We start from the raw sequence: 20,505 nt of genomic DNA on the forward strand, positions 1-20,505 counted from the left end.
TAGGTTTGGAAATGAAGCATTTGGAATTTTTAAGAAGTGTAAGTATTCCTTCTTTTTGTAAGATAGAGCTATTGGTGGTACCATAAATCTCGTGAGGACATATCAGGCACACATAGTTTATGAGATAAATTAGGAGCACCAAAAAGCTACAAACAGAACTGTGTAAATTTTAAACAATCTTTAAAAACTGCTGTAATTAAACAAGATGCCAATGCAAACCCCAGCACCTCTGCTACTCACCACTGTGAATTCGCAGGTGTTCTTTCAGATGGTGTTTATATTTGAAGGCCTTGCCGCACTCTGTGCATTTGAACTTGCGATTACCTGCTCCTTGGGTCAGCATTTGGTGCTATAAAAGGAAAAATACGAACATCAGTTTTGTGCCGGAGGAACAAAGAAAATGTGTTACAAATATTTTAAACGGCCCCTATTTCTTAGGCAGGCCAAAAGGTTTGAGTACATGTTTATTTATCTGCCCAGTCTTTCAGAGTTGCAATAAAAGTGATAATGTTGGCAATAAAATTGGAACGAATAAAAAAAAAAAAAGTGCTTTCACATGCGCAACCAACGCTTGCTTTAGAATTATTTCTGGAGTCTCTTTTCCAAAATATTTCTTTGAGCCTTTGGAGATGAAAAGTGTGATTGTAAAGATGTTTGTGGTTCTCTGTGTTTACTGCAACATTTAAGATCTGAAGATTCCCCTGATATAATGTACCTATTTTGTCAAGGAGAAAATAAATATTTTCATGAAAATTCTAAATAGTCTCCAAAAAGCCCACACAGTATAACTAATTTTATGAATTGTTTGTATAGGTTAAAAGTATAGTTTATACAGAGGCAATCCTAAATTTAAAGAATAATAATAATAAAAAAAAATCCACAAACCCAAAACAAACAAAAAACTCAAAGATAAATATTTCATTATATGATAAGCATGTTTAAACATCTCATTCACTGTGCTAGTACCAAATGTAAACCCTGTTTTTCCTGAAGTGTTACATATCAGATTTGATTCATTATCAAATGTAAGAGACAACATCTCGGGTGATAGCTGCTTGAGCAGTTTTATCACAGACCAGTAGGAAAGACTTCAACGACTTTTCGTTTTCCTTTTTAGTAGTGTGCTAGGGAGTAGGGACAAAAAGGAGAAAAAAAAGTTTGCTGAAAAGACAAGTTAAAAGCAGCAAAGATATAATCAAACACAGCTGACCTTTTTGAACAAGGGGGAAAAAAAGGCAGTGAGACTTAGAATTCTGGAAAAAAAAAAATACAGTCATCCACTCTGGATGCTCAAGGTAGGAGGTCAGCCTTTTTCAAGCGGCAGTGACACAAAAGCCTTTTGCAAAAAGACAGCACAGAAACGGTATGACAACTGCTAGGGTGTGCTGAATCTTCCCACATTCCTAGTGAGACAGATGGTGTTACATGGGACACAGGGAGGTTTGTTCAAACAGCAGCAACCTTCAAAGATCAAGCGGAGCCCAGCCCGCCGAGCTCCATTGAGGGACCAGCGCTCATATGTTGCTGAGTTGCATAAACAAACAGCAACAGCTGCTTTGTCTCCCCCCACAGCCCTCAGAGGACTACTATAAACTTTAGTTGTGCCACTGTTAATATGATACAATCATTTTAATTTACTAATTGTAAATGCCATGAGCAAATGAGGGGACTTTTCAACACCAAAGCTACCATTCATAATGCGCCAACACAATCACACTTCTGCATGTGAAATTTAAAGAAGTTATGCTAGATAGATTTCTAGGCAACTTTTTTTTTTATTCCTAGAGTTTTTGTGCATATGAGCAAGGGGAGATAAACTATTACATAAGTATAACTATGCCAGCATTTCGTTTTAATAACTGAACTTTGAACCAAACATTCGGGTGACAAGCCCAGGCAGAAATGGAATGGTTTACCTGAGCTGTCCTCTTAAATAGTACAGTTCCATTGTTGGATTGTTTGCTTACACTCATTTTCCTTATTCCGGGAAAATAAAGCTCGTAAGGAAAAAGAAAAAAAATTTTTATATAAAAAATCCTGTTCAATAATTTTAAAAACAGGTATGGTGTCAAGGCTTACATAGGGTGATGCCGGGTCAATAGTGCCAGTTATTTTGACTGAAGGCACACCATTTCTGTTACCATTCTAACACATCATAATGTCAGTTGGCAGAGTCAATTCTTCCAGGAAGATAGAAACAGCAGTTTTGCTAAAACATTTAAGGGGCCCTGTAAATCAATTCCATTCAGTCATTTTAAGAATTTCAGAAACTATGTTTACCTATCCAAGACACACTTTTTATTTTTAAGATGAGTGAGCCAAAAGAGGTAGGGCAATTTTAGCATTTAGCTACAAATAAGCATATAAAGAAGGAATCATTTTTAGTGTATACCCAACATTTTAGTATTAATCCAGTTTATGATATATATGTACATATATACATATATATGCCTTTTCAAATTTCTTTAAAGCACTTAATTAGATTTCATATACTAGTAGCAGCAGCTTGTAAAATAACTCTAAGTAATTGAAGGTGTTACATGAGAAATGAAAAAAAACACCCTTCTTTTACTGTGACTTGGATCCTATATGAAAAAAAAAATTCTAAGTAAAGCTAGGTAAAAAATGGAATTAAAATTGCTGAGATGTTTAATAATGTATAATTAAAATGCTACAATTTCATTCACTTTTTGTGGAACATAAAAATGAAACTAAAGTCAAGTTAAAGTGCAAATAAAATTTCTAAATTAGAAATTAACACACTCATTCGATCGTGAACATAAGACTATTAAATCATATTAGAAGAGACCATCAAAAAATCATTTAGACCTCAATTAAAGCTATTACCATTAAAAGATCTGCATCTTCAAAATGCCATGAAAAATTAATAATGATTGCCAATCACAGCAATATCGTTTCTCTAAGGGGTTATTATAGAAAGAAATCACTTAAAAGCAGCCCCCCACCTGATCTGTCCCTGGCTTGTGCGTCACCATATGCCGCTCGAGCTGGGTGCGATAGGCAAACGTATAGCTACAAAGAGGGCAAGAAAAGTTCTCTTCATTCTTCTCGTGGCGGTACTTGATGTGCTCCTTCAGTGATGTCAAGCGCTTGTAGCCCCGGTCGCAGTAGGGGCAGGTCAGCAGTTGGGCAAAAGCATCTGGAGTTCCAGGTGGCAGGTCTGTAGCCGAGAGACGAGAGAGAGAGAAGCAGGCCAAAAGGTCAGTAAATCAATGGCAGCTAATGGGCTGACTGCCCGGGATGGTATGACAGGAATCACTGCAATCTGCTCCACGAGAGTGCCATCATTGCACTCGGCCTCCGAGCACACTCGTCCCCTTGCACACCCAGGACGGACATGTAGGGATCAGTTCACACTGTGCTGGAAGATTAATTAATTACTCGAGCTTTTTGGGGGAAATTCAAACAGCTGATAAACGCGGAGATTCTCTTTAGATGGCTGACGGTTCGCGTTAAACCTTTAGTCATGGATTACCCGGGAACTCAGGGTGTGGGGGAGCCTTTCAGGTGCTGGTAAAGAACAAAAGGTGAGGGTCAGTATTTCCAAACTTTTTTTCTTCCTGAAAAGTGAAATATTTTAGAAAGATAGGAATGCATTTAGATATTTTTATCTCTTAGAAATAGGCTCTAATTGTACTTGTTCTTTATTGGATGTACAAATGACACAAATTTGCTGACAAAAAAATTCACAATACCCTAAAATTACAGTTCTAATCTTTGCTCATGAAATTCCATGCCTCTGCAGCTGTTCTTCAAATTTTAAGGTAAACACCCAGGCATGTGGTGCATTTGTAATTGTAACAGCTGCAGAGGTCAGTGTAGTGGCTAAAAATGAATTACAGCCTCACCATTTTCTTCTTGCCCATTGGCCTCTGGAGTGCCAAGGCGAGACAGTTCCTCAGGGGCTTCTGGGTAAATAATGGCTGTGTCACTGCGTTGAAGGTACTCCTCGATGCTAACTGCGTGGCCATCGCGTTCCTCCAGTTTTCTTTTGGCAAAGTACTCTTCAAAGTCTGAGGTGCAATTTGCATTCTTAACTGAAATCATAAAAAGAAAAGAACCATTTTTTTCAGGACCAAGAGTCTTTCTAGGAGCCCAAGTTCAGTGACATTGTTGTTAGTAAGAAACGCTGACTTGCAATAAGATTACAGGTACCTGGCTTATTCGTAACAAGTGTCAAGATGACCAGTTATTGATTAAATGCTTATTCTGGGCCATGATAGATGCAAAAAAAAAAAGAGGACACTTTGCTTTAAGGTAAATACCTATTGCTGGCGAGTCGATTCCAACCCGTAGCAACCCTGTAAGTACGTTTTATTTCTTTCTTTCTGGACTATAACCTGCATTCTTCTTCACAAAGAATGAAATAGATTTTTTTAAATTTTACTGAAAATTAAAAAAAATAACTAAATTCTAATGTTCATACATATGAGAAGTAATATAAACTCAAAGCTATTTTAATAATCTATACAAAACTTCCCTTTCCTTTCAAAAAGGTATATTTAATTTTTTATTGTCCACTAACTTAACGTGCCTAACCACAGAAACATCCTGTTGCTAAATATATGCCTTTAACCCTCCACTCTCTCAATATCACAGATAGCCAGGACTATACTGTCTTGAGACAAATTCCAAAGGACAGATATTCCTAGAGATGCTAATGCGACTTTATTAAAAAAAATCATAGACTCTAAAATATATAGAAAACTTCAACAACTCAACTAAAAAAGACAGACAATCCAATCAAAAAATGCGCTAAGGACAAAAACAGGCACTTCACCAAAGAGGACATTCAGATGGCCAATAAATACATGAAAAGATGCTCAGAATCATCAACTCTTAGAAAGATACAAATCAAAACTACAGGGAGATACCACATCACTCTGGCAAAAATGTCACTGATCAAAAAACAAAGAAACAAACAAAAAAACAACAAATGCTGGAGAGGTTGTAGTTGATTGGAACTCTTGTACATTGCTGGTGGGATTGTAAAATGGTACCACCACTACGGAAAATGGCATGGCGCCTCCTCAAAAAGCCAGAAACAGAAATACCTTATGATCCGGCAATCTCATTCCCAGGTATATATCCAAGAGATATAAGAGCAGTGGCATGAATAGACATATGCACACCTATGTTCACTGTAGCATTATTCACAATAGTAAAAAGATGGAAACAACCTAAGTGCCCATCAGAGGATGAATGGATAAACAAACTATGATACATACAATGGAATACTACACAACTCTAAAGAATAATGAGAAGTCTGCAAAACATAACATGGATGAATCTGGAGGACATTATGCTCAGTGAAGTAAGTCAATCACCAAAGGACAAATATTGTATGGTCCCATTATTATCAAAAGTCAAGAATAGATATACACAAAGAAAGCAACGTTCTTTGATGTTTACTAGGCATGAGAGGGAGAGGCAGGGAAGACACGTTTTAGATAGCAGACACTTGTTATTTTTAGTGATGAGAAAGGCAATACCAAATATGAGTGAAGTCAGCACAACTTGACCAAGGTAAATAGAGACACTAAGAAGCACACATGAGAAAAGGTACAATTTCAGTAAATGCTGTAACGTACATAATTTTGCAACAACAGTAACAACAACCAGCAAATATGTGTGTGGTTATGTAGGTGGATACATATGCATATATGTGTATAGGAAGGCATAGGAGTAAATGCATCTATATGTATGGGTGTATCTATAAAAAAAAAAATTTTTTTTTTTTTTTTGTATCTATAGGCACATGTATATACATGTTTGTGTGTGCTACGTATATATCCACATATATAACAAAGCACATAGGGGGCATAGTTATGGAGGCTTCCTAGACATATCAAAACAACTCGTGGGATTGGTTTACTGGATTAACAGGCTTAGGACCATAGTCTTGGGGGACAACTTAGTCAATTGGCATAACATAGTTCACAGAGATAATGCTGTACATCCTCGTTTAGTGAGCAGTGTCTGGGGTCTTAAAAGCTTGAGAGCAGCCACGTAAGATACAGCTATTGGTCTCTACTCATATGGAGCAAAAGAGAATGAAGGAAACCAAAGGCTCAAAGAAAAAACTAGTCCACAGGACTAACAGCCCACATAAACCACAGTGTCTTCTAACCTGAGACCAGAAGAACTACATGGTGTCTGGCTACTACTACTGACCATTCTAACCAGGGGCACAATAGAAGGTCCCAGATAGAATGGGAGAAAAATGTAGAACAAAACTCAAATTGCAAAAAAGCCAGACCTACTCTATTGGTAGAGACTAGAGGAACCCCCAAGCCTACTGCCCTAAGATAATCTTTGAACTTGGAACTAAAGCTATTTCTGGAGGTCACTTTTCAGCCAAATAATAGTTTGGCTTATAAAATAAACAGTATCACCCCTGAATAGTGTCTTCCCTTAAACAGTCAACTACATGAGACCAAACGGTCAACATTTACCCAACAGCAAAGATGAGAAGGCAAGGAAGGGAAGGGAAGCTAGATCAATGGAAACAGAACAAACAGAATGTAAATAAGGAGAATGCTGACACATTGTGAAAATTGTAACCATTGTCATGGGAATAATTTGTATAACATTTTTTAAATGGGAACCTAATTTGCTGTGTAAACTTCCATTAGAACATAATACAATATTATTTTAAAAAATCATGGAATGTGGCAGTTTATCATTTCAATATTTAGCTCAATATTTTAAAGCTGCTAACAATTTAAGTTCACAGCGGATAGAAATAAAATAAAAAAGTAACAGAGGTAACAAGAAACTCGCTATACTGCTATGTGATTTTGATATGACTTTGACTTTTGTAATTACGACTCTATTCCCATGAAATGAGTAATAGTTGTAAACCAGTGTCAGCACCTTGTGTCACAAGAGTTTGTGTATTGGGAACCTTAGATGTGTATCTGAAATCAGCTGTGGCTTAAACATCTTTAAAAATATTTTGTGCATAAGACAGAGTTGCGAAAGTAACTGTTACATTTTTCTCTACCACAGGTAGGTGAAAAAAGGTCCTTTGCTAGTAGAATTAATGGTGGAGTCCTACTTTAATAGTTTATGAGAGCAGTTAACCTTGGTTCCACTGTGCATTCATGCACTGCATAATGTCTGTTCAGGCAACATCTGGCCGCATAGACATTCATGGTCCCATAAGGTTATAGTAGAGTTAGAAATCCCGATCAGAGAACGGATGTACCGGACGTAACCGGAGGTAACGAACACAACAGCTTCCCGCATGTAACACGTGTATCTCATATCTGTTGGAAACAAGCAGTTCCCAGTTTACAAATGAGATCTGTTCCTAAGTCTGTCTTTAGGTTGATTTTGTAGTTAAGTCAGAACAGGTACATACAGTTCTTATTCAAAGTCAGTTGGTAAAATGTTTGGCTTAGTATATAGTATATATTTTACCTTTCTAGGCATATTAAACACTTCCAAAACACGCATCGTTTTCATGAGCATCCCAAAGTAATATGTGTGTTTGTTATTACGAACCACTGTATGCAGATTTTTAATGTAATAGGCTTTATGATAGTCCATTCTTAAGTACAAGTTGTCCATAAGTCGGATGTTCATAACCCAGAGACTGCCTATAATATGGTGTTTGCACAACGTCCAAATCACCTAATGCCCTATTTCACAGAACATATTGTGGGTGTTAAGAGACACACGACTATATTCTTTACTGCATCTTCTCTGCCATAAAAGATATTACAGTATTGGCATACCAATTGTACTTGGCAAATTGTGACAGGGTGGTATCTGAGCAAGTCCATCAACTTTTCTATTTGGGCTTTCATTGTTACGAATTTGTGGATTACAGATGAGAAGAATAGGAACTGGCACCGTTATTTCAACAAGTATTATTGAATACTTGGTATATGATAGGCATCGTGTCTTATTCTGGTAAGCAAAAAATATAAGTAAGTAAAATAAACCAAAAAAAGAGAAAGATCTAGTCTCATCCTTCAGGAAACCATGAGAGAGATCAATAAAATGTATATTATCTCAAAAATAAATATATCATTACAAACTCAAAGAAAGTTATATGGTGGCACGAAAGAAGTAACAGGAGGACCTGATGGAGTCTAAAAGACCAAGAAAGACTTAATTGAGGAAGCATGAAGTAAATCATTCAGAAGCTGGGGAAGAGCAGCACATGCAAAGATGTTGTCACTGGAAGGAGCACGGTACATTCCAGGATCTAAAAGGATAGTGCCAGGGTGCAGAAAGTGAAAGGAGAGCAGCAAGATGTAAGGGTGGAGGGGCAGGCAGGGATCAGACTATGCACAGTGCAATCACCATGCGAGGACCTGGGTCTATATTCTAAGAGAAACACGGAGCCATTGAAGAGTATTAAGCAAGGAGGATGGTTGGATGAAATTATGACTATTTTTACTTTTAAAGGATAACTTTGGCTATAGAGTGGAGCAAGGCCTGGAGGAAGAAAAAAGTTGATTCTGGGAGACCAGTTAGGAGACTCTGGCCATGCGTCAGGCAAAAAGGTTACTAAATTGGTGATGGAGATAAAGAGAAGTGGCTGGGTTTGAGAGATACTTAAGAAGTAAAATCACTAGACTTGGGGGAGGATTGGGTGTGCCAAGGAAGGAGATGCCAAGATTCTCCCTTGGATTCAGGCTTCCAGAATCTGATGGATGTTAGGTAACATTCACCAAAACAAGGAGCATTGGAATTCGAATAGGACTTGAAACTATGAAGAAAATCACTGGATCAAATCAAAGGGAACTGGGGAGAACTATACTTTGTAGACTATCAACCTAAGTGCTAACAATCCTGAATGCTGTGATCTCAAACCTTTCTCTTTTGCCATTCCAACGTCTGTTAAGTTTAACAACAGTCTGATTCCAAGACCTGTATTTCCCCCCAAAATAGGTTTGAAATGTACAGTAGTAGATTAAGCTTCTATATGTTATCTTGAAAAATCTGCTTGAGTCTTTTATTAATTGAATAGGAGAATACAGACAACTGGTTTAGAGCTGTTTTCCACTGGTATACTCACAGTGCCACGGATGCTTTCCGAAGGATAGTAATTGGCGGTGACTGTGATGATGTTGTTTAACTTGCATCATTAAGTCACTAGGAAGCATATAGGAACTGCCAGCTTGCACAAACTATGTGTTCACTGTTTCACACTGTCAAAATAACTTTGGGTCTATCAAAAAACATCTTTCATTTTTAATGGCAAAGACAGATAGGGGGAACAAAATGGTGGATCCAAGATGAAACGTTGTTTAGCGACTCAACTGATTTTACCAGTAACGAACATCTTTTTTCAGTGCTTTTTTTTTTTTTTTATGGCAGAAGAAACTAATGTAATAGCGCCTTTTTGAATTGGACTTCTCAAATGTTGTCAAATGTTTAGGCCATGATTTATTTTAGTATTTCGAGAACAGTGTCCCATTTGATGACCTTAGAGTAACCTAGTAAACATGGATGGATATACATGTACTATCCTAATTTTATCTTGATATTTCAGCAACTATTGGAATTATCTGGCTATCTTTGCATGAATTTTCATTTGCATATGAATGTTTCCATCAGAAATGTAATCAAATGCAAATTCAACTGGGTTTGCATTAATAGCCTTTTGGATTAAAAGGAAGGAAAATTCTGATTTTTCTGGATAGGCAAACTAAACTGCATCTAGATACACTCCTGGTGTTTAGAGAGGCAATTCATTTGCTAGATCAAATTTGGCCATGCTAGATTTCTATATCAAGTGTGATGGGGACAGCGGACATCAAATCATGTGCCCTTTTTAAAGCCATGAGAGTGTCCTGATCATCTTTGTTTTTTAGGTATTGAGAACACTGCCTAGACATTAGTAGGCTCTCAAACATTTATGCAATGGGTGTGGAATAAATTATGTCCTTAACACTAATCTTGGTGTAGAGGTCTTCTAGTAAAAGGAAGAATAAGATAAAATGCCTACAGCTGAGCTAGGGACTCAGACCAAATATTCAGGTAATTGGAGAACAATTATATGATAAACTGTGATCATAAATACATACAAGATTTTCACAGGGTTCAGATGAGTATTTTAAAAGGTTTCAAGAAGAAGGTGGGACTTAATCATTTAAATCTATTTGTTCTATCAGAAATTTTTTCATGTGGTATACATATGCTATTGGTTATACAGCTCAATATATCTAGAGTCACTTAAGTGAACTATCGTTGGAACTTGCCGTGAGCTAGATAGAAAGTAGAATTTTCTCCTAGAGCAGTTGGCGTGGGTGTTGTTGTTAGGTTGGTTGGTTCCAACTCCTATGTACAACAGAACAAAATACTGCCCCATCCTGTGCCATTCTCACAATTGTTTTTATATTTGGGCCCACTGTTGCAGCTACCATGTCAATACATCTCACTGAAGGTCTTTCTCTCTTTTTCACTGACCCTCTACTTTACCAAGCATGATGTTCTTCTCCAGGGACTGGTCCCTCCTGATAACATGTCTAAAGAACATGAGATGAAGTCTCACCACACTTGCTTTGAACGAGCATTCTGGCTGTACTTCTTCCAAGACAGTTGCCATGGATATAACGAGTTTTTTTCTTGGGGGTTCTACAGGTCCTAGTAACATACTTTTTTCAGCCTAGCATCACAGCATTCTCCTTTGCCTAAGTACTGCTCCCCACTCCTCTATCCTCAAGCCTTATGGTAACCAAGGGAGCTGTCGTGTTATTGCACAATCCTGCTTCCCCTAGTCACAGTTGATTGATTTGTACGTGAAGTGAGCCAATCTTAGTCCTCCATTCTCCAGGCCAAATAGTTGATTGGTGTAAGGGTAATCAATGGATTCCCTCCATATGATTGTAAGGCTTTGTCCAAAGACAGCATCAAGGCAGTATTTGTTTTGTTTTGTTCTGAGTGACTGTAGCTATAAGTATAGCACTAAGGAACTGTTTTTTGTCATCTAGGGAAAGAAGATTTATGAAGAGAAAGAACGAAGCAGACACATGGAGAAAAGCAGAGACAAGATGGCCCATTCTGAGAGTTTGTTTCTAGTCCTACTTGTTCCTGAGGCCAAGCTGCATCCCTGCCCTTCCGGTAGCTTTGTCGTCAATCCTTCTTAAATTCTGTGAGCCAAAAAATTTCCTTTTCTGCTTCAGTTAGCTTGAGTTGTGGTTCATGCAACTTACAACCAAAAATCACCCTGTACACCTTGATACAGTACTAGAAAAAAATGATAGGATTACACATCGGTTACTCTCAAAATCATCGGGAAGAATGAAGGTTGTGATTCCATTTGGAAGTTTGTACTTTTGATCTTCACATAGATTTTGTAATACTGTATAGTGGATACAAGAATGTGGTAGAAATTTTGTTAAAAAGAGAATTCCCCACTGCATTTTTCCAGTGTAAAATCAACCTCATTTTCCTTCTTTCTGTAATCCTCTTTATTCCCTGGTCTTCTTAGAAGAACTGCCAAAACACACTGACAAAGGATATTTGCATGGTATTTACGATGAAACCATAATGAAAATTCACAAGAAACCTCAAGTAATTTCTTTCCATACTTTATCCAGAGCTTTTGCATTTAGTCCTAAAGTTTACCCTAATATCTTGCAAATATCTCAGCCTTCCGTAAGGTCAGGTAAACTTTTCTCAATCAAAAAAAAAAAAGAACATTGCTAATTAAAAATGTTTCCTTATTGCCACATTTATTTTAATATTGTTAGGGTGAATTTCTAGGTCCCTTCAAGTCAGAAGAGTCTAAATTTTTTTCTAAATATATTGTGCTTACTAATGTTTAGTAATGATACGTTCATACATAAATAGCTTTATGTCTATTTTAGACAGATACTGTTTTTGTAGATATTGACAAATGTCAGTCTGGACTGACTTTAAAAATTATTGCATCCCTCCCAAAAATTATTGCTTAAAAAACAAGCAATGTTAACAGGACTGTAAATAAAAGAGAAACATTGGTCCCCAAATCTGTTAGCCTCCATAATCTAGTTGCTTTCTGATACTTTCCCCAAGATACTTAACAGTGGTCTTTACTCAGAGTTCACAAGCAGATAAACTATAAGGAGACCCTGGTACCTATTTCTTCTGCTTTTATGTTTCCTTCTCTTCACTTTCAGCCTTTTGCCATTTAGTTTTTCTCTTTGTAACAAGCATATGTTCACACAGGAAGACATGTACTCCATTATCACTGGTTTAATGCCCAGGATACTGTCAATTTTCATTTAAAAAATTGAAGAAATATATTTTCATATTATACTAAGCTATTTAATAAGCATCAAAATGAATAAATAATTCTCTGAAAAAAAAAGTCTTGGAGGGTCCAGAAGAGGTAAAGCAAGTGTATGTAAAAAACAGAGTAGAATCATGCATCCATCCTTTTGCTTAATAACTGTCTAAGTACCTACTAGTGCCAGACAGTGTGCTTGAGAATGAGGACATGACAATGTGGATTATATTTTTTCCTATGCTTGTGATTCTCATATTTAGAGGCATATACATTAGAGGCTTGTAATTTTTTGATATCTGGACATATAAATACATGTGTGTGCGCTTGACTGCTAACCAAAAAGTTGGCGGTTCAAACTCACCAATGGCTCCATGGAAGAAAAGATGTGGCAATGTGCTTCTGTAAAGATCTCAGCCTTGGAAACCCTATGGGGCAGTTCTACTCTGTCTTATAGGGTCTTTATGAATCAGAATTGACTCGATGGCACACAACAACAACAACAACATAACAAGATTATATGTATATGTATACTTCCTCCATATAATATAGAAATATTAAAAACAAACAAAAATTGCTATCGAGTTGATTTTGACTCATAGTGACCCTATAGGACAGAGAAGAACTGCCCCACAGGGTTTCCAAGGAGCAGCTGGTGGATTTGAACTACCAACCGTTTGGTTAGCAACTGAGTTCTTAATCACTGTGCCACCAGAGGTCCAGAAATGATATATTTATTTTATAATCTGACCTTTAGTCACTTCATTAGGTCTGGGCTGAGACCTAAAGAAACTGTCACAAATCTAGGTAACTGTAATTGCAATTTTTTGAAAAATTGTCTATTTATTAACAATGTCTTAGATGATAAGAAAACAAAGAAAGTTATTTTTACTTTAGTCATTTGTGTAGAATTTTTTAGCTTTAAGAGGTACATAATCCACAGAAAGCAAAACTCTTCGATAGTTACAAGGGATGGGAGGGAAAGGGAGGAGGAATCACTTTCTATCTAGTAGACATATTAATTTGGGTGATGGGAACGACAAGACCAAATATGGGTGAAGTCTGCACAACTTGACCAAGGTAATTAAAGACACTAAGAAGTGCATAAGAAAAAGAGACAATTTAGGTAAAGGCTACAACATATACAATTTTGCACCAACAGTAAAAACAACCAAAAAATATGTGTGTGGTTACATGGGTAGATATGGATGCATATATGTACATAAAATCACGTACATGAGGAAGTGTACATGCATGTATAGGTGTATCTGTAGGCATATGTATATAAACGTTTGTGTGTGCTATATATATATATATATATATATATCTGCATATATAACAAAGCACATAGAAGCCAGTTACAGAGGCTCCTAGGCATATCAAAACAACTTGTGGAATTTGTTTACTGGGTTAGAAGGTTTGGGACCATAGTCTCAGGGGACAACTTAGTCAGTTGGCATAACATAGTTTACAAAGATAATGTTCTACATCCTAGATTGGTGAGTAATGTGTGGGGTCTTAAAAACTTACAAGCGGCCGTCTAAGATACAGCTATTAGTGTCTGCTTGTCTGCAGCAAAATGGAATGAAGAAAATCAAAGGCTCAAAGAAAAAACTAGTCCATGCAACTAACAGCCCCCCAAAACCATAGCCTCCTCTATCCTGAGACCAGAACTAGATGTTGCCTGGCTGCCACTACCGAACATTCTAACCAGGGACACAGTAGAAGGTCCCAGATAGAATGAGAGAGAAATGTAGAACGAAACTCAAATTCCCTAAAAAGTCCAGACCTACTTGACCAATAGTGACTAGAGGAACCCAAAAGACTACTGCCCTAAGATAACCTTTGAACTTGGGACTGAAGCTATTTCTGGAGGTCACTTTTCAGCCAAATAATAGATTGGCTTATAAAATAAGCAATATCACCTGTGAGTAATGTGCTTCCTTAAACAATCAACTATATGAGACCAAATGGTCAAAATTTACCCAAAAGCAAAGATGAGATGGCAAGGAGGAGAGGGGAAGCTAGATCAATGGAAACAGCACAAACAGAATGGAAATGATGAGAATGCTGACACATTGTAAAAATTGTAACCAATGTCACGGAACAATCTGTATAAAAAATTTTCAGCAGAAACCTAATTTGCTGTGTAAAAACTGTCACCTAAAACACGATAAAATATAATTTAAAAAAATTGGAAATGTACAAGTGTCAATGGTTGCATAACAAGGTGAATGTAATTAATGTCACTGAATTATATACTCAAAAAATGTTACAATGGCAAATGTTTTGTTTTCTATATTTTACCACAATTTAAGAAAAAAAAAGAAATAATTTGTACTCAGCATTTGTTAAGGTATGTAAATTCTCACGGCTACTTTGTTTAAAGTTAATTAACAGAATATAAGCATTTCATCATTAAAAATGTATGTGCGTTTTTGCAGGAGGCTTCCAAAATACATATTGGCACTAGATATCTAAAAGCAACTGTGAGGGAAGAGGATGATCTTTTTCTCATTACACAGCTATACCGGCAGCCCAACGGAGCCTCCGACTGGTACAGAGGCATGTATAAAGCCAGGGAAGGGTCGTCAAGAGCAACAGAGTTTTCTTCTCTCTTCTTGGGAATTAGTCCAGTGTCTTGGCCAGGCTCTCCACCCCTGCTCTGACATGGCTTTCTCCACGGAACACATGTTCAGATGCCAATGAGAATTCCCCATGTGTCAGAGCTTTAGGACGGAGAGTTGAAGAATGAACAGGGGGGGTGGGAATCTGTAGTACTCTGGAAGATCAAATATATCTCTGAACAGCAGGAAGCAGCCCAGTCAGGGACAGAGTCTAATTTTAAAGTTAGATTTTATATTAGGGATTCTGACTATCAAAATATAGCAAGTAATCCTTACACAATTTTGATGGCTATGTACTGGTAGAGAAAGGTATAGAATTCGTGTTCTGCTTTGTTTTTTAATTCCCAAGTCAGAGAATATGTATTTATCTTCCACTGACGGCAGTAGGTTTTTTTTTTTTGGGGGGGGGAGGGTGGCACTGTGGAATCTAAAACAAGTCTTAGAGTATATTATATTTGGTGGGGGGGGCTATGAAATAAAGGACCCCTGGTGGTGCAGTGGTTAAGTGCTTGGCTGCTAACTGAAAGGTCGACTGTTTGAACCCCCCAGCCACTCCTTAGGAGAACGATGTGGCAGTCCACTCCCGTAAAGATTTACAACCTTGGAAACTCTATGGGGCAGTTTTACTCTGTCCTACAGGGTCGCTATGAATTGGAACCGACTTGACAGCAATGGTTTTTTTTTTTTTTTGGTTTATAAAATAAGTAAGGAGTTTTTGCCTAGCAATCCAGTGCTCTTTTGTAGAGACACACCATACCTAAAAATGCTCTAAGACAAAAGTTTTCAAAATGTGGTCCCCAGACCAAAAATATTGTCCCCAGACCAGCAGTATCAGTATTACCTGGGAATTTGTTGCAAAAATAAATTCTTGGGACCCACTCCAGACCTACGGAATCAGCAATCTGTGTTTTAACAGGCCTTTTTTGATGCATGCCCAGTCTGAAAACCTCTACTCTGGGAAATTGATCCTCTACCTCATGTGGCTCAATAAGACATTCAGTAACATGGTGTTGGGGAATGGCACAGAAATACTAGCATGTCAGGTAGGATTCATGACTGTCTCAACTGAGTTCATACCCTCCTTCTGAACTTTCCAAATATCATCTGTATATCTCAGTCATTGAACTTATCACATTGTAATCATGTCAGTGAACTAAAAAAGGCATGGATCATGTCTCAGTTAGCTTTGTTTCACCAGTGGTTAGTACACTGCCAGGCACATAGCTGGTACTCAATAACTGAATGATTAGACCATTATAATTTACTTTTTTTTTTAAGGTAGCACTTCATATCAAATCTTTCTCATGGCTGGGAGGCTCTGCTTTTCCCCCTCAAAAATCACAAAACAAAGTCACCATACACAGCACATACCAGCAGAATCCCCAACCCCTCACAAGGAGCCCTGGTGGCACAGTGGTTAAAGCACTTGACTGCTAACCAAAAAGTTGGTGGTTCAAACCCACCAGCTGCTCCTTGGGAGAAAGATGTAGCAGTCTGCTTCCGTAAAGACGTACAGCCTTGGAAATCCTATGGGGCAAGGCTACTCAGTCGCTATGAGTAACCATAGGTACATAGCACCATAGGGTTGCTACGAGTTAGAATTGACTCGTTGGCCATGGATTTTGGTTTGGACTCTTAATTTTGGCTCAGCTATTTTACATTTCTGAATCTCAATTGCCTTATCTGTAAAATGAGCCAGTAGATGCTTTCTGGGGTATTCTCAAATTTCCAGAATTCTATCATTTAAATTGATTAATTTTCCCAATCTATTTTCTTTTTATTCACTGCCCAGGCCTAGAGAGTTTTATCTGTGTTCTTTTCAATTAAAAACTCAAAGCAGCATATACACAGATTAAGAAAAAATATTTTTGAGGTGCCTTGAAGCCACAGGCAACATCACACAGAAAACAGTGGTCAATAAACGTATGCTGAATGAATGAAGAAGACACTCAAGAAGCTTGGGATTTCAGTGATTTCTTGTGGGAACTCTTGCTGTGAAGTGGAGATAGCTGCTCCTAATCACAAACACAGCTAATAAAACCACAGCACTCATTAGCCAGGAAGTGACAGGCTCTTCTTGGTGGACGCTGATTACAGTCTAAAAACGACCCTCCCGTCTAACCTGCCAAGTGCTACTTCTGTTTTCCTCTGCTCAGAGCCTCTCTTTTTTCTCTACTCTATTTTTTTTAAAACCTCATTGTATGGAATTACTTAAAAAATGGTGATTTGCCTGACAAAGGTCTCTGGCTGGATGACCAAATTCTTATGACATATAAAAGGGGGACGGGTATGATAAAACCCAAAACCAAACCCATTGCCATCAAGTTGATTCCGACTCATAGTGACCCTACTGGACAGGGTAGAACTGTCCTACAGAGTTTCCAAGGCTGCAATCTTTATGGAAGCAGACTGCTATATCTTTCCCTCGCGGAGCGGCTGGTGGGCACAAATCGCCAACCTCTTGGTTAGCAGCTGAGCGGTTTAAACACTGCACCACCTGTGCTCCTATAGATATGATAAACAAGAAGAAAATGACAGGCTCTATAATAGTTCGACTCTCTCCTTGTTAAGTATTTAAGTACAAATTGAATTATCTGGTAAACTGATCTTGTACAATTGATTAACACCATACATCCGCTCCACTCGTGCTGGGAAATGCTTCATGATCAAACTTGTGTGGCTTCTGTTACTCAGATAAGAAAGCTGGCTAATTTAAAAGTTTTAATTTAAACTCCATGTAAGTAATAAAAGGAACTGGAAGTCATTAAACTATGAGGATAATACAGGTACAAAAAATTTTCTTACTCTTTTCCCCACTTTTCTATGCTAATGATATAATGCACAGAATTTACGATTAAAGAGATTTAATTGCTTGCTAGCCTGCTAACCTTATCATTAATATCACCAAGTTAGGAGAGTTATAACTTGCACCATGGTGTTTCTTGCCCAAGCAAGATTTTCCATCTAGGTCTAGATTTGAACTTGGGAATCAACTGCTCTGGAGACATCCCAGAAAGGATGGTAAAAACCTGAACAGAATTGGCGTTTTCATTTGTTGCTTCAGGTGGTGAACCCCTAATCTCCCCCCTTCCTTTCCTGGCTTATACTCTGCTCCTATCCTAATGCATTTTGTGAGGTACAATCAGGACATAATTTGTGGGGCCCCGTGCAAAAACTGTTGATAATTTCAAGATGGTGACAGGCTAGCATTAAACAAAGTTTGAGTTCTTTCTGAGCGCAGGACCTGTGCAATTGCGTTGATCACACGCCCATGAAGCTGGCCCTGGGTATAACATCATGAAGCAGGGCCTTGAGAGCCTCCCACTCCAACTAGAGTGGCTCACGCCTTTTGTTTTCTTTGTACATGCTTCCCAGTAAAATTTCATTAGGAGAAAGGGTAGGATGAAGCGCAGTCTGAAAACTATTTTTTTCTAGCTGAATTTTCTAGTCTAATTTTACAGATTTTTTTTTTACAACTAAGACACGGTGAGGTTAATGATTCACACAAAGTTACACAACAAATGTCTGGAAGAGCTAGATGCAGAATTCATATATCCTGACTCTTAACCGATTGCTCTTTCCACTATGTCACAATGACTCAATATGTGTGTGTGTGCATGCGTGCGTGCGTGCATGGCTGTGTATGACAGAGAGAAAAGAAAGACCCATCTTTCTGAAAATTACAGTTTTTTATCACGCCTAACTGATCTGATGGAGTCCCTGGGTGGTGCAAACGATTAACATGCTTAGCTGCTAACTGAAAGGTTGGAGGTTCAAGTCCACCCAGAAGTACCTCAGAAGAAAAGTCTGACAATCTACTTCCAAAAAATCAGCCATTGAAAACTTTTTGGAGCCCAGGTCTACTCTGACACATATGGGGTTGCCATGAGTCAGGGTTGACTCAACAATTGTCCTGTTTCTTTTTGAACTGGTTTGATTTGAGCAGGCCCTAGATGCTGAAAAGATCACGAGGACACTGTAAGAAATTCTCAATAACCCACATTATTATACCATAAACTTAGTATGGGGGAAGACAATTAAAATGCCCCCTTTAATACACACACACACACACATATGTATGCATAAAAAATATTAAACTCTTAACATTTTTTTGTGTTCCTATGTCCTATTCATTTGTTTACTCAGTGATCTGGAACTGGATCTATAGGGGAAAAGAGGAAAACATCATACAATTTTTTCAAATTCTCTGCTCAAGATTTTTTATAATTTCCGTTTAAAAATCTAAAGGTAGTATTTTCCTAGTTTGGAGTGTACTAATTTTTCATCAAGTTTCAAAGGCGCTCAACACAGAATAACTTTCTGAAGCACCTTGGAAAGATGAATTTTTATTAACTATTAATTTATTAGATATTATAATTTATTATATTAAAATGTCTCAAGCTTAGTTTAGGACTAGAGAACAAAAGGACTTTACAGTATTCACGGTTCACTTTGCTTTCCCATTTCACATATTACTTGTTTTTCCCCCCACGTGCTTAGTGAGATCCTCTGACAGGCATTCCACTTCTTCAGAGTAGATGAAACTGTGTCAGTCCTTGATGACAGCCCATCCCTCACAGGCCTTTCCAGCAGAGCCTGTTCCTGCTTTCGTTTGTCTTGACGCACAGAGAAAGGAGGATGTCAACGTACTCTTAAATTCCACACTACTGTTTCCAAACCTGTTTCTGTTTCATTAATTCACTCATTTATCTGTTGATTCACTGATTCAACAAACAACCTGTTTATCAACCATCAATGCTTTATAAACCACTGCACCTACTGAGAGGGAGCATGGAGAAGAGCAAAGTAATCTCAACCCTCAAAGAGTCTTCGATCTGCAACAGCAAGTTTTTGAAGTCTAAGTCATTCATTTTCATCATCATGTTTCAGGACACTACCTATATAGCTCAAGAATAAATTCCAGGATTGCATTTCCCCCAGGCTGCCATTGCTATTATTTTGGGAAACACCATCATTCGAAAGAAAAGTTCATACAGAATCCTGGCCTCACAGTGTATTGACTGTCTCTAGTCGGACAACATGATGGCCACACCTTGGAACTGGACTAAACCAGGGACAATTCCATCTCTAAGAACCAGAACTTGGAAATTTCTCTCTCTGATTTTCCATCTTCTGTCTTTCCCCACCATTAAGTCCCTTGTTCCCCTGACATACACACTTCATTTTGATCACCAGGCCCTGACAAGTCTTCCAGACCATTTCATCTGTTCTTGTTTTACCCCACTCTTGGCTGAGTTTGGGACTTGAAATCACTTCCATCTTTGCCCCTTATTCTTACATCATTCTTACCTTGCCAGACTAAAGCCCAGTCCAATTTCTCTGCTCCTGGAGTACCGGAGTGTCTAAAGAAGCTTAAATAATTGTATAGGCTTGTTTCAGACTATCATATCAGAAGAGGAATTTTTTTAATGATTATAACTGATTCCCCATACGATTACTCCAAATCTCCACTCAAGTCTAATCCTACTTCCATCCCCTTACTGTTAACCAAAGATAATGCTGATCTCTCTTCCTACTTGCTTCAGAGTGCAACCAAGGTGATGTGAACTTAAATTCAATCAAAGTCTGTCTACCATCAGTCTTCCTTCTTTGGATTTTATCCCTAAA

General features: G+C 37.9%; 1 protein-coding gene across 5 annotated transcripts in view; it reads right to left on the bottom strand.

The window, feature by feature from the left end:
• ZEB2 (zinc finger E-box binding homeobox 2) overlaps positions 1 to 20,505 on the bottom strand; it is a 141,413-nt gene that overhangs the window by 16,343 nt on the left and 104,565 nt on the right. For all 5 annotated transcript variants that reach the window (XM_049887147.1, XM_049887148.1, XM_049887150.1 and 2 more), the window contains exons 5-7: positions 3,870 to 4,058; positions 2,967 to 3,181; positions 241 to 349 (exon numbers count right to left, since the gene is read on the bottom strand). In XM_049887147.1, the coding sequence (XP_049743104.1) occupies positions 241 to 349; positions 2,967 to 3,181; positions 3,870 to 4,058 (513 nt within the window). The remainder of the gene's footprint in view (positions 1 to 240; positions 350 to 2,966; positions 3,182 to 3,869; positions 4,059 to 20,505) is intronic.

This window comes from Elephas maximus, chromosome 6 (genome assembly GCF_024166365.1).
Source record: "Elephas maximus indicus isolate mEleMax1 chromosome 6, mEleMax1 primary haplotype, whole genome shotgun sequence".
NCBI lineage: Eukaryota > Metazoa > Chordata > Mammalia > Proboscidea > Elephantidae > Elephas > Elephas maximus.